The sequence below is a fragment of the Protomyctophum bolini genome (genome assembly GCF_963924005.1).
Source record: "Protomyctophum bolini genome assembly, chromosome: 16".
NCBI classification, from domain to species: domain Eukaryota; kingdom Metazoa; phylum Chordata; class Actinopteri; order Myctophiformes; family Myctophidae; genus Protomyctophum; species Protomyctophum bolini.
Window position 1 is genome coordinate 26995253 of NC_137877.1, and position 13903 is coordinate 27009155.

The 13903-nt window shown below is 41.3% G+C and overlaps 1 protein-coding gene across 1 annotated transcript; it reads left to right on the forward strand.

Moving 5' to 3' along the window:
• Positions 1-106: 106 nt before the first annotated feature.
• On the forward strand, positions 107-12386 carry LOC308331048 (tubulin alpha chain-like). The gene is made up of 4 exons (XM_080786165.1): positions 107-243; positions 9413-9635; positions 10231-10379; positions 11117-12386. Exons 1-4 carry the CDS (start codon positions 241-243, stop codon positions 12089-12091), a joined length of 1350 nt encoding a protein of 449 aa, XP_080642291.1. The 5' UTR covers positions 107-240; the 3' UTR covers positions 12092-12386.
• The last annotated feature ends 1517 nt before the right edge of the window (positions 12387-13903 follow it).

Below are 13903 nucleotides of genomic sequence, written 5' to 3' on the forward strand. Positions count from 1 at the left end.
GTCCATTTGGACCCCTGGTGGTCCCCGGACCAAACGATGAGAAACAGTGTGGAAAAGGCTAGTGGGAGGAGTTTGACAACGTCACTTGGAGTTGAATAATAGCGTGACAGCTCCACACACCTGACATTACTTACTTACGAGGTCCACATTGAAGACCGTGTGAGAAGATTACAACCAAGATCACTTTTTTAAAGTATTTTCCTACCTTCATAGAATACATTTCTACTGTTTCGAGGCACAATGGTAAGTTGAAGATTGATTTATCATACTTTTTCCCACTTTAATACCATCATCTAAATAAATTGCATTTAGCCTAAATGTCTGTGTCTCGTATGACATCATCACTTTAATTTCAGATGTATCTCTTTTATATAGGCTATAGTAGGCCTACAAGAGAAGGGCTAATCGTTACGTATCGCAGTGTTCTGTTAACACCTCCTGTTCTTGCGATTTCCACGTCGTTAATTTGTATTCATGTAAGCAGATATAGGTATAGCCCCTTTCGAAATCCTTGTTTACATTTTCTGTATTTGGGAAGACGTCTTCCCAAATACAGAAAAGGTAAACAAGGCTGGGTCCCGAAAGGGGCTAGCTACGATCAGTGGATCAGTCAAGTGTCTGTAACTGAACGCCAGTAGCAGAAGCTGACTGACATGTGCAGCTGTTTTTAATATGTGCATGGTGGGTGTTAGTTTCATTTATGTTTTTGTATGCAGCCGTACAACTTCATGTTGGCAAGGCGCGCGCGCGCGCACACACACACACACACACACACACACACACACACACACACACACACACACACACACACACACACACGCACTGTGTGGTGCTGCAGTACTGTATTTATTGCACACTCAATCTTTATTGTCTACTGTGCACTTTATAACTTCTTACAGTTATTATTCTGTGGTGCTGTGCACCCCCATTCCCTCTGGGGATTAATAAAGTGCGATTACTACCTGCTATCCCGTCCTTACAGTGAAACATACTGTAAAAATACTCATTATGCAGATATACTGCATTGTTGTTTATCACTTTAATGTTCCATAGCTGGCAAAGGTGGGCCTGATTTCAATAAGCCTTTATGTGGTACTGCTATGTAGGCTGGTAGTTTCTATCAGTTAATGCAAGTTTGAGTACAAGTATAAATACTCAAAGTTAAAGTACCTGAAATTTGCACTTAAGTACAGTACTTGATTAAATGTACTTATAGTTACTTTGCCCACAGCCCACACATGACTGTGCCTTTAGAAAAACCCTCTGCTACAGGAAGGTGCAATGCAGCTTAATCTATAATGCATGATAATCAGTTAATGCAAGTTTATAAGTACAAGTATATGTAAATACTCAAAGTTAAAAGTACCTGTAATTTTCATTTAAGTACAGTATTTTCCCCACAGCCCACACATATTTGACTGTGCCACTGCCTTTAGAAAACACTCTGCTACAGAAAGGTGCAATGCAGAGGCACAGTTGACTCTGCGTCTCTCAGTCGCAGCAAGGACCCCTGACGCATCAAAAATAGATCTGACTGACTGGCCATTTCTATATTTGGCTGGTGCCCCACAGAGCAGGTGTTGCACACAGCCACACACATACACTATAATACTCCCGAGTGTTAATCTAACTCTCAAGAGCGTACAAATGAAACAAATGGACCCTCAACAGTTGAATGGGTAAATTAACCCAGAGCATGAAACCCTAGGCTGATTTTTGTAGATTTGTAGCTAATCAAATTGATAATGGGTGTGTTATATGAAGATAGTCGATCTTGGTTGGAGCTACTTTTTTATCCTAAGTGGGCATGGTTTGCTTCTCCCCGACAGATCTTTTATTCTTATTACAGAATTAAAATGCTATTTCCCTCTTGGGTTGTTGTCAACAGTTTTGAAAATGCACGCCTAAATCTAATACACCCCTTACCGTTTGTTTGATTATTATAGCTGAAGTTATGTTGCTTACATCATGGTGTACAACTGTACATGGGGCCTTAGGGCCCATGTTCCAGTGGTGGAAAAAGTACTCCAATGTTTTACTTAAGTAATAGTATCTTCTGCAATATAGAAATACTCCATTACAAGTAAAAGTCTGGAATTTAAAATGTATTCGAGTAAAAGTACAAAAGTATTGGAATCAAAATGTACTTAAGTAGTCATTGTGCAGAAGGTCCCATTTCAATATATTGTAAAAATCTTTTGAAAGTATTGTGAGCTTGTTGATGGGCTATTTTCAAATAAAAGTGGGTAATGTTTTTTGATTGTCATAATAACCCAAATGTGCCAAGTAACTAGCAACTACGTTTTCAAATAAATGTAGTGGAGTAAAAGTACAATATTTGTCTCAGTACAAATACAAATTGTAAAAAGTGCAGTACTTAGTACAGTGTGTTCACACAAAGCATTTTTTGAGCACTTTAGACTTTAGATAGCTCTGGTCCATAGCTCTAAATGCAACGCATTAGAGCTATGGACCAGAGCTAGACTTTAGAGTACTTTGGGTATCATTTACAGAGTGCTTGTTACTAAGTGTAAGTACACAGACTCACTCACAGAGCATTCATTGATTGATACCCACAACGTTTCGTGTCATCTGCATCAGCACAAATAGCCTAGCTAAGTAATGGTAAACATGGACTTCATGGTTGTGATAAAAATGCAAAGTCAGGTCGTAAATGACCTTGTTGTCACTGTCAGGTACAGCCAGGAGGATCAAACGTGACATTGATGAGTGGTGCTCCGCTCCAAAAGTTGGAACTATGTTCTACTAATTAACCGGAGGTTAAGAGGCTGATTCTACAAATGCCATCTAAATCAGTAGTTCTCAAAAGTTTTGAGAGACTCCTAAAATGATATATATTTGGTCATGGACCCTCATCTGAAAATGTTTTATGGCAGGGAGTCAGGGACCCACAGAAGACAAGATTTGTTTAAAAAAAAAAAAACTACGTGTGTACAAGCTCGCATTGTACTTTGTATTTAATAACTTGTCAGCTCAACAAGGAAGAGTGAAGTGTGCGCCTAAAGTGTGATGCCTAAAGGAGTTTAGGCGTGTCTCAAGACACGCCTAAACCTCTTGACTCAGTTTGAGTCAAGAGGAGGCATGCAGATCTGTAGGGCAAGAATGTAAACTGGTTTTCTGTGTATATTTCAATATATTTTGACTACTCACACCGTTTCACATTGATGCTGGTGGCTAGGCTGGGCAATATATCAATATTGATATCAGAATCAAACTTTGTTATCATCACATTAAAGTAACATGGGTTGAAATTCTTAATTGTGCAGGCCCATGCATTGATGGTTAAAAGATAGAGAATGGAAGCAGAATAAAGTGCATTAGAAAAAAGTGGCTAAATGTGCATAATAATTTAATGAATGTATGTAATGGAGAGTCCATTAAAACACAGATCTGATGCAGTGGCCACAGGCTTAGCTCTTATTCAGCAGTCTGATAGCAGTAGTTCAATACCTAAAGCAGGGGTGCCCATACTGTTTTTGACCTGAGAGCTACTTTAAAATGCATAACCAGAAGGTCCTGGGTTCGATTCCCGCTGGGGACGCTGTGGGCACTGGTGGCGTGTTCCCTCCTCCGCGTCATCAGTGCCCATACCCGAGGCGGGGGTTGGCGATAGGGCCTTTCTGTGTGGAGTTTGCATGTTCTCCCCGTGTCCCCTAGGGTAGATACCCTCACAAAAACATGCCGTAATCCTGGTCTCTAAAACTACCTCCCCCTGGCCAGCCGGGGCGCCTGATGGAGGGGAGAGGAACTGGTCGGAATAACGTGTCCCTTCCACGCGCTACGTCCGGCCGGGGAAATTCCCTTCTGTCAGGTGAAAAGAAGCAGCTTGGACTCCTCATGCATAGAAGGAGGCATGAGGTTAGTCCGCTGCCCCCCCAGGTTGGCAGAGGAAGTGTAGCGCCCAGAATTGCATTAGATAATTGGCACTGGGTGAAAAGAAAACTGGGTTACAAAATCGTGGGATAAAAATTTTAAGTTAAAAAAAAAAAAAAAAAACATAACCAGCATAACAAGATTTACACACCAAAAACATATCCCATTGCTGAAAATAGTTTAAAGATGTACCTGAGGTTGAGCTGAGCCTGACATGCCCTTTTTTATATTTAAAATGTATATATTTTTAGGGGCATGTCATGTGATCTACCTGAACAGCCCCGCCTTTGTTATCTACTGTACTGGTAGATCACGATCTACCTTTTGGGCACCCCTGACTTAAAGAATAGAGTAAAATGGACCATTACTGCATCAAGTAATCAAGGTAATCAACAAACTGGTCATTGGCCAAAAACATAAATCTATTTTAGCAATGTGTGGAACAGAGTCAAACAAAATATATACTTCTACAATTCCAAGACCCTGTCAGGGTGGGGGGGTCCCCACTTCCAATATGATTATTTGGGTTTGGGGACCTCCCCCAAATAATCATTTGGGGTCATTCAGAAAGTTTTGTCATTCAGTTTTGTCTAAATGAGGTCATTGACGGATTACAAATATTTCACCAGATCCTCAAAAGAATGTTATGTTGCATTGAAATTCAGTCTGATGGAAATGCATCACTCCTGTCTAAGGGCTTGGTCAATTTACATCTTAAAATCAGTGTAACCTAAACACTTCACTTGTAATCTAGTCCGAGATCAACTGTCGTAACATTAGGTCAAGTACGTGAGGGGAAAAAGGCCAGCCATGATCTCAATTAGAGCCTTTGACCTCATTGTGTTGTATTACAAGACTGCTTGTCAATCATAGTGGTAGAAGGTACTGTAACCTGAGGGTATTAAATGTTATGTCTACTGTATATCGGTTGCTTTGTCTGATATATCAGACATTATTTGACATTTGTGAATACAGATTTGTATCAAAAACTGTGCAGTCCATGTGTCCCTATTTTGGGCATGACATCATAGACAAAATGTTTTTAGGACCTTTTAAAACATAATTTCAAAAATCGATCTATAAATGAGTTCCATTATAAGCTTTAAGCTATTTTTCATTAAAAAAAAACACTATTTAATCAAATGAAAGTCTGTCAAAACGATTGACGTTATATAAATATCGGTCAAAACATCGATAATCTTTGGACTGCATCGGACATCGGGATCAGACCCAAAATTATGGCATCAGTCAGGCTGTAGATGTCGGCCCTAAAAATATGTTTTAATAAATTGTGTCGCAGAGTGCAGTATCCCCACTAGATTATTTATCCAGTAAGAGATGCATGCAGCTGGACTGTAATCTCAAGTCAGTGTGGTTGGAGTCTGGAGACACGAGACACACCCTTTTCCTTTGCTTAGCAGACACACCCTAACTGTTTTTAGCACTCACTGTTTACTATGTCCTCCAGTTGAGTCACCTGTGGGGTCAGTGTTGATGAGTCAGTCAGTGCTGCAAATTGTTTTCAGAACTTATGCAGCAGAAATGACTGCATACGCTTTTCTAAATGAGGGAGTTATACTGTAGTCACATAATTATGTAGGATTTTTAGGGCACGACCAATGATATTATTTTTGATATCATATTCTCGTCATGAGACTAGTTATTGTCTGGTATTTTGATTTGTAAATGATATTGTGATGTGGAATAAGCTTTGTATTTTCCTGGTTTAAAATCACTTAAGCTCTAATTTATACTTTATTTTCTTATTTAACTTTTTCATGAATTGATATTGTTAGAATTTGTCACTATCAACATTGAGGTATTTGGTCAAAAATAAAGTGATATTTGATTTTGTCCATTTCACCCAGTCCTAGGATTGTAAATCTTCATTCATCTGAATGCACTCTGGATACATTTTCTATTACACAATACAATTGACACTGTACAGTGTGCATACAGTAAATTAAACATTAACCTGCCAAGGACTACTCTTGCCTTGTGTAGAATGCCAGTCACTCTTGACCGCCACATCTCTGGGTGTCAGCATGGACTTTCCCACAAATAGTTAGTAGCAGAAAACTCAACACCATGATACACCAAGCTGCATTTTTAAACAGTCATTTTCTTTAACGGCGCTTTCCTTAACCACATTAAGGCATCCCTATTTTGGGCATGTCATACTCATTGTACAGTAGGTGAGTCTTTTGATTCCGACATTCTTATTTTTATTTTTATTTTCTCCATAGCAAAAATAGTCAATCTGCAAGCTCAGAATGGGACACGTTGTGATTTGTGATCATATGACAAAGTCTATAGGGCTTAAGTGGATTTCAGGGGGTTAATCCCACCCCTCCCCCCAAGCTAAGGCCTAAAAGAAAAACAAATCATGGAGCCTCACCAGGGTCCGGGCCATAACTACTTTGGCTTCTGACTCCCACAATGTAGGAATTGTATGGGCTAGAAGATTGCCTCCTTTACTAAACATACCCTGCAACCAGAGTCTACTGACACATTGTCAGACAGCTTGAATATCCTCCTGATGACATCAACTGAGGGAAGCTATATCAGGGGTTCTCAATGTTTTTGGCCGGGGACCCCCGGAAATGCTTTGGCAATGTCTCGGGACCCCCGCCCCGCCCCCTCCCGACCCCCAATATAAATTGACTGCTACAATAACCTTAATAATAGAGACAATACACCATAAATAAATACTGAAACCAAATATAATCATAAGGGAAGGTGTATGCATGTACTATGTGTACTATTATGTAAACTCTTCATTTCCATTTTCCAGCCATTCAGTTGCAAAAAAAAAGAAGTTTTTTCTTTCTTTTTTTAAAGATTTGGGGACCGGTAACCCCCCCCCCCCCTCCCCCAGAGGGGTCGCGACCCACAGGTTGAGAACCCCTGAGCCTGAGCTATATAATACCCCCCCCCGTGCAAGAATATCCATTCTGTCATGTACGGTATGAAAGCATTTACAGTTGATTGCAGCACCGAATAGGCTGTGTGAAACCTTAAAGACTTGTCCTACTGTTTTATACTACCATGAATCTCCCAGCATAATGGGTCAGGAAAAACCACGCCATATGCCTTCCCTGCAGCGTAATACCGTAAAAAGTATTTGAGCTGCAACAGCTGAAGTTAGGAGGCCTGAATGAGCCGGTAGCTGTCCTAGATAGCTGTCCTCCAGGACAAGCATACACAGAAATATACTTTCAGAACTGTGTGTGCGCGCACACACACACACACACACACACACACACTCCATCACACCATCTCTCTCCCAAACACATACACATAAAGGAGTGTCAACGAGTGCAGAACTAGGCTACATCAGAAATGACCTTGTCTCAGTGGTATGCAGAGAATGAGGCAGTCTTCAGGTTGCCCCAGTGTCTTGTGACTGCACTGCACAAAAATAACAGCTTGTTAACCATGTAATTTTTCTAATATATATCCTATAAGCCAAAGTCTTAAGATGCAAGTATAATTCTGACCACAACAACACTGATGCAAAGCTTTGTATAGCCTTTATTTATATAATACGTAAATATATTATAATAATTTTAGCCCAATCGAAAGTTTGGCTGATACTGTACAGTATATCAGCCATAATTGACCTTATGGTCATTGTAACAGCCGATATGTCTGGGGGGTGGGGGGGTGGGCACTGGGCAGATCAACAAGCTCACTGCTGACTTTTTAAATCTTTGACTAGGGATTAGGTGGTTTAAATTAAACAAACTTCAGATTGTGTATTTGTTTATGCAGTTTGCATGTTATTTTCATATATTGATGTTTAACATGATTTTGTAAAACTTGTATCAAAAGGTTTTGTGTTTATGTTTAAAAGTTAGATTATAAGACACTTTAACGTTTCTTGTAAAGCAATGGTAAGTTGGGAGACAAGTTGGGTTACTTTTTGGGTCAAATTCTTTGGTCTGATGTTTAGTTTGGTGTATTAGTTAGTTACACTGTAGACTAAACTTTCCAATGTGAGATTTGAGCTATTCCAATGATGATGTGAAGATATGGTTCATTTATTAATTCATGAACAAAAGCAAGGGCTCGCAACTTACTTTGTAATGCTCCAGGTAAATGTATTCACAATCACAGCAGGCTGTGATTGTTTATCATTTATTAATTCAACTTTGATTGAATGAAGGTTGACCAGACCTGACTGATAACAGAAGCGAGAGTTGTATGTTGTCGCTACACAGGTTTCTCCAAACCTGTTTGCTCACATACTGTATTAGTCAAGTCACGTCAGACAAATATCTGCTTGTGTAGAGGGAGAGGTTAAAACCAACATTAAGTTTATTTATTTTTATAGCACACTTTAACAACAAGGCCAAGTGCTTTAAACAAAACATTAAGCATTAAGAGGGAGCATTAACGGGCATTTTAAAGGACATTTGAATAAAATAATGGAAAAACTTGTAGAAAGGTCTTTAGCTTTGACCTAACAACTTAAACCCTATACTTAATTGACCAGCATATAAATATGCATATAGAGTTAATTCTTTCATTGTATCTTTTACCAGTCCTATAGTAGCAGGTGAACTTTTTGTCATGTCATAGTGTTCTTCTATGGTGCAACACTATTGTCTATGGTGTAACTAGCTATAGTTAGTAGTACATACTGTTCATTCATTTAAAGCGCCTCTGTTTTACATTTTGAAGTTGAATTACATGCATACAAGATAATGTTTTTTGTGCAGGGGGAGCTATAATTTAAAAGCTTTATCACTGAAAGTCTGTTATGCATGCCACCTTTTCCATTCGTTTATGCTCTTATCTATGCATTAGATGCTGTCGCAGCTCTTTCAACATATTTGACAATGTTGTGAATGCAGTACATAACATTCTGACCTCCATCCAGCCACTTGTTAAATAAGAACCATGCAGTAAAGCTGCAGCCTTTGACTGTTCTCTCACACTGGAGACATTCTTCTCAACTCTCTGCCTCCGCCCAGTGGTAGACTTCGGTGTTGACACTTAACTGTTGCACCTAGGCCTGTCACAATTATTACATAATCGTCTGAGATAATCATAATTATTTTTGTCATCATTGTTTCCATGTTGAACATACAAACATCAAAAAAGCTGAAATGGCAGATCTACAAGCTACAACGTGTCACGAACTGATTCGTAAGCTTGTAGATCTGCTATTTCCCCTAAAATAATGAATGTCAGTCATTTCTTTGTATATTTCAGTTATTTGTCATATCTGCCCTTACCATTTTCTGATTAACATGCAGGCAAACAGAAATGTATTCTTTATTCATATGCTCCAATGTTCAACACCAAAAACACCCATTCAACACACATTGTGAATCACAATTATTTGTGAGACAATTAATCGTCAACTTAAATTTGTAATCGTGACAGCCCTCGTTGCACCCATACAAAGCAGAAGTCAGCAGCAATGGTAGCCAACATGTCTTTCCCCGCCGCTCCGCTCACTGAACTAAACCTCCCTTCCCCCTGTCACTCTCTCTCTCCTCTTGGACAGCGTGAGTGCATCTCTGTACACGTGGGCCAGGCTGGCGTGCAGATGGGCAACACCTGCTGGGAACTGTACTGTCTGGAGCACGGCATCCAGCCTGACGGCCAGATGCCCAACAAACAGGCCCCTGGAGGTCACGACGACTCCTTCACCACCTTCTTCAGTGCGACCGGAACTGGGAAATACGTCCCCAGGGCCATCTTTGTGGACCTTGAACCCACCGTCATTGGTCAGTTGCTTTTCCCCGATTGTCCATACTGTGTTGTATTCTGTACATTGTTGTGATTGTTTGTAATGAGCTCAAACCTTTGAGGAAATTGCACATTATTAGCCTGCAAAAGGAAGAATAAGTCTGCACACCATTTGAAAGCTCCCCAAAAACTTTATTTACCAAAGCGGGGTAAAAAACACAACGTTTCGGCCTCTGTGGCACATTATTAGCCTAACTCATCTTATCTTATTCATGATGTATGCATAATGAACTTAACGTTATTAGCCATGTCGTTATATAGACGGATCGCACCTGCGATACGTTGCAAGCTTATAGATCGGCTATTTCATATTTTCGCAGGTATGAAATCGGGCATCACTGTATGTAGAAACGTATAAAGATGAAATCTTCCAGACAGCAACGATATACACAAGTATAAATATTAGGCCACAACCTACCTTCCTTGAGCAGTTCTAACCGTACATCTATATGGCGTGGCGATCAGTGTTTGAATATCACTGTGTAATAGAGAGCTCCGGGAATTAACCCATTGATTGCAGAGTTTTTCTCAACATTTACCGTCCTTTTATTTATTTTATTTTCATTTTTCCAGATGAGGTGCGTACCGGAATATACCGCCAGCTGTTCCACCCCGAGCAGCTGATCTCGGGAAAGGAAGATGCGGCCAACAACTACGCCCGCGGACACTACACCATCGGCAAGGAGATCATCGACTCTGTCCTGGACAGGATCCGCAAACTGGTGAGCCTCGCCACCCTGACCCAATTCTATCACCATTCATGGGGCATGACCTTATGACCCATGAATTGGGGCATGTATGTTAGTTTTGTAGTGACCAATGGACCACAGACAAAAATTAAGAAAGATATATGAGCATTTGTGCCTGTCGTAGACATGCGCAGAGCAAGTTCAGTCAGGGAACCTCAGTCAGCGCGCCGGCCGTTAATCGGGCCACCGCAGCATCATCCGCATGATTCACTCAGCCAATCACAGCTCACCCCATCTCTCATACCGGCTACTTGAACCAGAGGTTTGCATTCCTCTGCCTTCTTGCTTGCCCACTGCTGGTGTATCAGCGTGCTGCTGTCATACAACCTTTGCCGTCTTGCTGGCCCACTGCCGTTGTATCAGCGTGCTGCTGTCATACAACCTGCGCTCAATTCTGCTTGCTCGCTTGCTGCTTTCTATTGTATACTCTACGCTGCGGTATACAAGTGCGCACCCACCTCCACCCCAGCTACCACCTGTCATTTTGGATCTACTGTTTTAGGTACGGGGGGATTCAGAGTCCCTATGGTCGGGACTGATGCGCTTGATCCTGAGTACCTAAAAAGCAGATCCAATACATCGCCAAACCATAATAAATATATTGCATTGATTATCTTATATTCAATAAATATATATATTACATCCTCCTTGAGTTGTCTGACTGAACAATCGATTTATTGATCTTTCCTCATGTGTCTGTGCCTCCTAAGGCGGACCAGTGCACCGGTCTCCAAGGCTTTCTGGTTTTCCATTCTTTTGGCGGCGGCACTGGCTCAGGTTTCACTTCCCTGCTGATGGAGCGCCTGTCGGTTGACTTTGGCAAGAAGTCCAAGCTGGAGTTTGCCATCTACCCGGCTCCCCAGGTGTCCACGGCTGTAGTGGAGCCATACAACTCCATCCTGACCACCCACACCACCCTGGAACACTCTGACTGTGCCTTCATGGTGGACAACGAGGCCATCTACGACATCTGCCGCAGGAACCTGGACATTGAGCGTCCGTCTTACACCAATCTTAATCGCCTCATCAGCCAAATAGTCTCCTCGATCACTGCCTCCCTTCGCTTCGACGGAGCCCTGAATGTCGACCTGACAGAGTTCCAGACCAACTTGGTGCCATACCCTCGTATACACTTCCCCCTTGCTACATACGCCCCAGTAATCTCTGCCGAGAAGGCCTATCATGAGCAGCTGTCAGTTGCTGAGATCACCAACGCCTGCTTTGAGCCAGCTAATCAGATGGTAAAGTGTGATCCTCGTCATGGTAAATACATGGCCTGTTGTCTGCTGTATCGTGGAGATGTGGTGCCCAAGGATGTCAATGTGGCCATTGGTGCGATCAAGACCAAACGCAGCATCCAGTTTGTAGACTGGTGCCCCACAGGCTTCAAGGTGGGCATCAATTACCAGCCTCCCACCGCGGTTCCCGGAGGAGACCTGGCCAAGGTCCAGAGGGCTGTGTGCATGCTGAGCAACACCACAGCCATCGCTGAGGCCTGGGCTCGTCTTGACCACAAGTTTGACCTCATGTATGCCAAGAGAGCCTTCGTCCACTGGTATGTTGGAGAGGGCATGGAGGAGGGAGAGTTCTCTGAGGCCAGAGAAGACATGGCTGCCCTGGAGAAGGATTATGAAGAGGTGGGCATTGACTCCTTCGAGGAGGATGAAGAAGGAGAGGAGTATTAGAATATTAGACTCAAATTAGTTTGAGTGTTTTCAGGAAAAAAGATTGAAATTTTCAATCTTTTTTTGTTTTGATGTGGCATTAACATAACATTTTATGTTTATTTTAATAACAAAACAATACTCGATAAGGTTTGAAATCAATTACTGTACCAATGAGACTGATCCATTGTATAAGCCTTTTGACATTTATTTTTATTCACCTCGTTTCATCCAAAGGCTTAACTGTTGTACAGTAATCATTTTTTATGACTTTGAGCTCTGTGTTGTTGCTCAATAAATTTTCCTTTAAAATGTTTTTCATTCTATATAGTCTTTTTTGTTCTCTCTACCACCTGAAAATGCATCTTTCACTTTTCATTATTTTTAAAAGAAACGCAACTACCAGACTTATGATCATAACAACTTTCCCAAACACAGATCTACTTTTTTCAACCAAATACTTTCAACCCTTTTCAAATCGAGGTCCATTTTTTATTCAGCATTTGAGCCACAGACCATCATTTGATGAGATTTAGCCTCTCAAACCCAAAACTTAGAATATTGTGTTGTCACTTGTTAAGTCCACAATTCCATGCTGTATTGATGTTGGTACCATAGGAGAGATAATCTAATTAACAAAATTCTTCTACATTCTCTCATTGTGTAGACTTTAACTCTTGACAACATAAAATGAAACCAAATGGACCTGTAAGGGTCATATTGGTTCCATTTAGCTGGGGGACCACCTGGAACCTCAAGGACCACTGGTTGAGATTGAGAACCACTGTGTTAAGCTATTCCTTTATCATGGCCTAGCTCAGTGGTTCCCAAACTTTTTAGCTGGAGACCCAAAAGAGAGATTAGACATTTGCCTGGGACCCAAACTAGTGAAAAGCAGATCTACAAACAACACGTCGCTTCACGAGCTTGTAGATCGGCTATTTTCACTACTTATTAAACATTTGTTTAAGAACAAAATAAAGGGACCCATAAAAATGTGTCCGCGACCCAAATTGATCCCGATCCAGTGTTTGGGAACCACTGGCCTAGCTAGTCCAACATTAAAGTACACTCACTGACTGCTAGTCTGTTTTAGAAGTGCTTGTGGGCTCTACGGTTGGCAATGTTGGACTGTCTATGCATCTGTTAACACTTTTCCCCCAGAGCGGACTTCAGGCAGGTTTGCCATGGAATTTCCGTGCACTTTACTGCTCCCCGGAGGATAAACCCTGCTGATTCTGTTGACCCCATGGCCTTTCCTCTAGCACCACCCTTAGGCCAGAATTTCCACCTATACACGGATATCTCTAATCTAATGGGTGTGGATCGCCATAAAACTGGCTGAGTACATTCATGCTCCCTGGAGGATGATCTCGTAAGCGTTTGAGTGGCCCCATGACCTAACGTGTCTGTTGGAAGGGCCCTCCAACCACTCCACCTTCATTGGTTTCTTACTTTCAAGTGTTTGTTTACAATGTATGTTATGCCTTCAGTGATTATACATTATATAACCCTTCCCCAAATCTGACACAATACGTTTTTGTTTGATTGTTTGTACAATCTTGGGAACCCATTTGGTAAGAAGAAAAAGAAAAATAAGAAACTATCATTTTAATCTGTCTTGAGAGATTAGTTCCAATTTAAGTAATGCATTGCAACCTATCGAGTGTCTGTAGTTAAATGGCACAGCCACCAGAGGACAGTCAAAGCAAGCTTACCGTATGCATGGGGTCAATCAATGCTAATTTAGTGTTTGGCTACATGGGCCTTTCACTCATAAATATTACATACTAAGTGTTGTAGACACTTTCTACTTTCTTTGGATTGCTGCTC

Coding starts and splice junctions, on each gene's coding strand:
- LOC308331048 (XM_080786165.1), top strand. Junction 9,636..10,230: donor CCTTGAACCCACCGTCATTG/GTCAGTTGCTTT, acceptor TCATTTTTCCAG/ATGAGGTGCGTACCGGAATA. Junction 10,380..11,116: donor TGGACAGGATCCGCAAACTG/GTGAGCCTCGCC, acceptor GTGCCTCCTAAG/GCGGACCAGTGCACCGGTCT.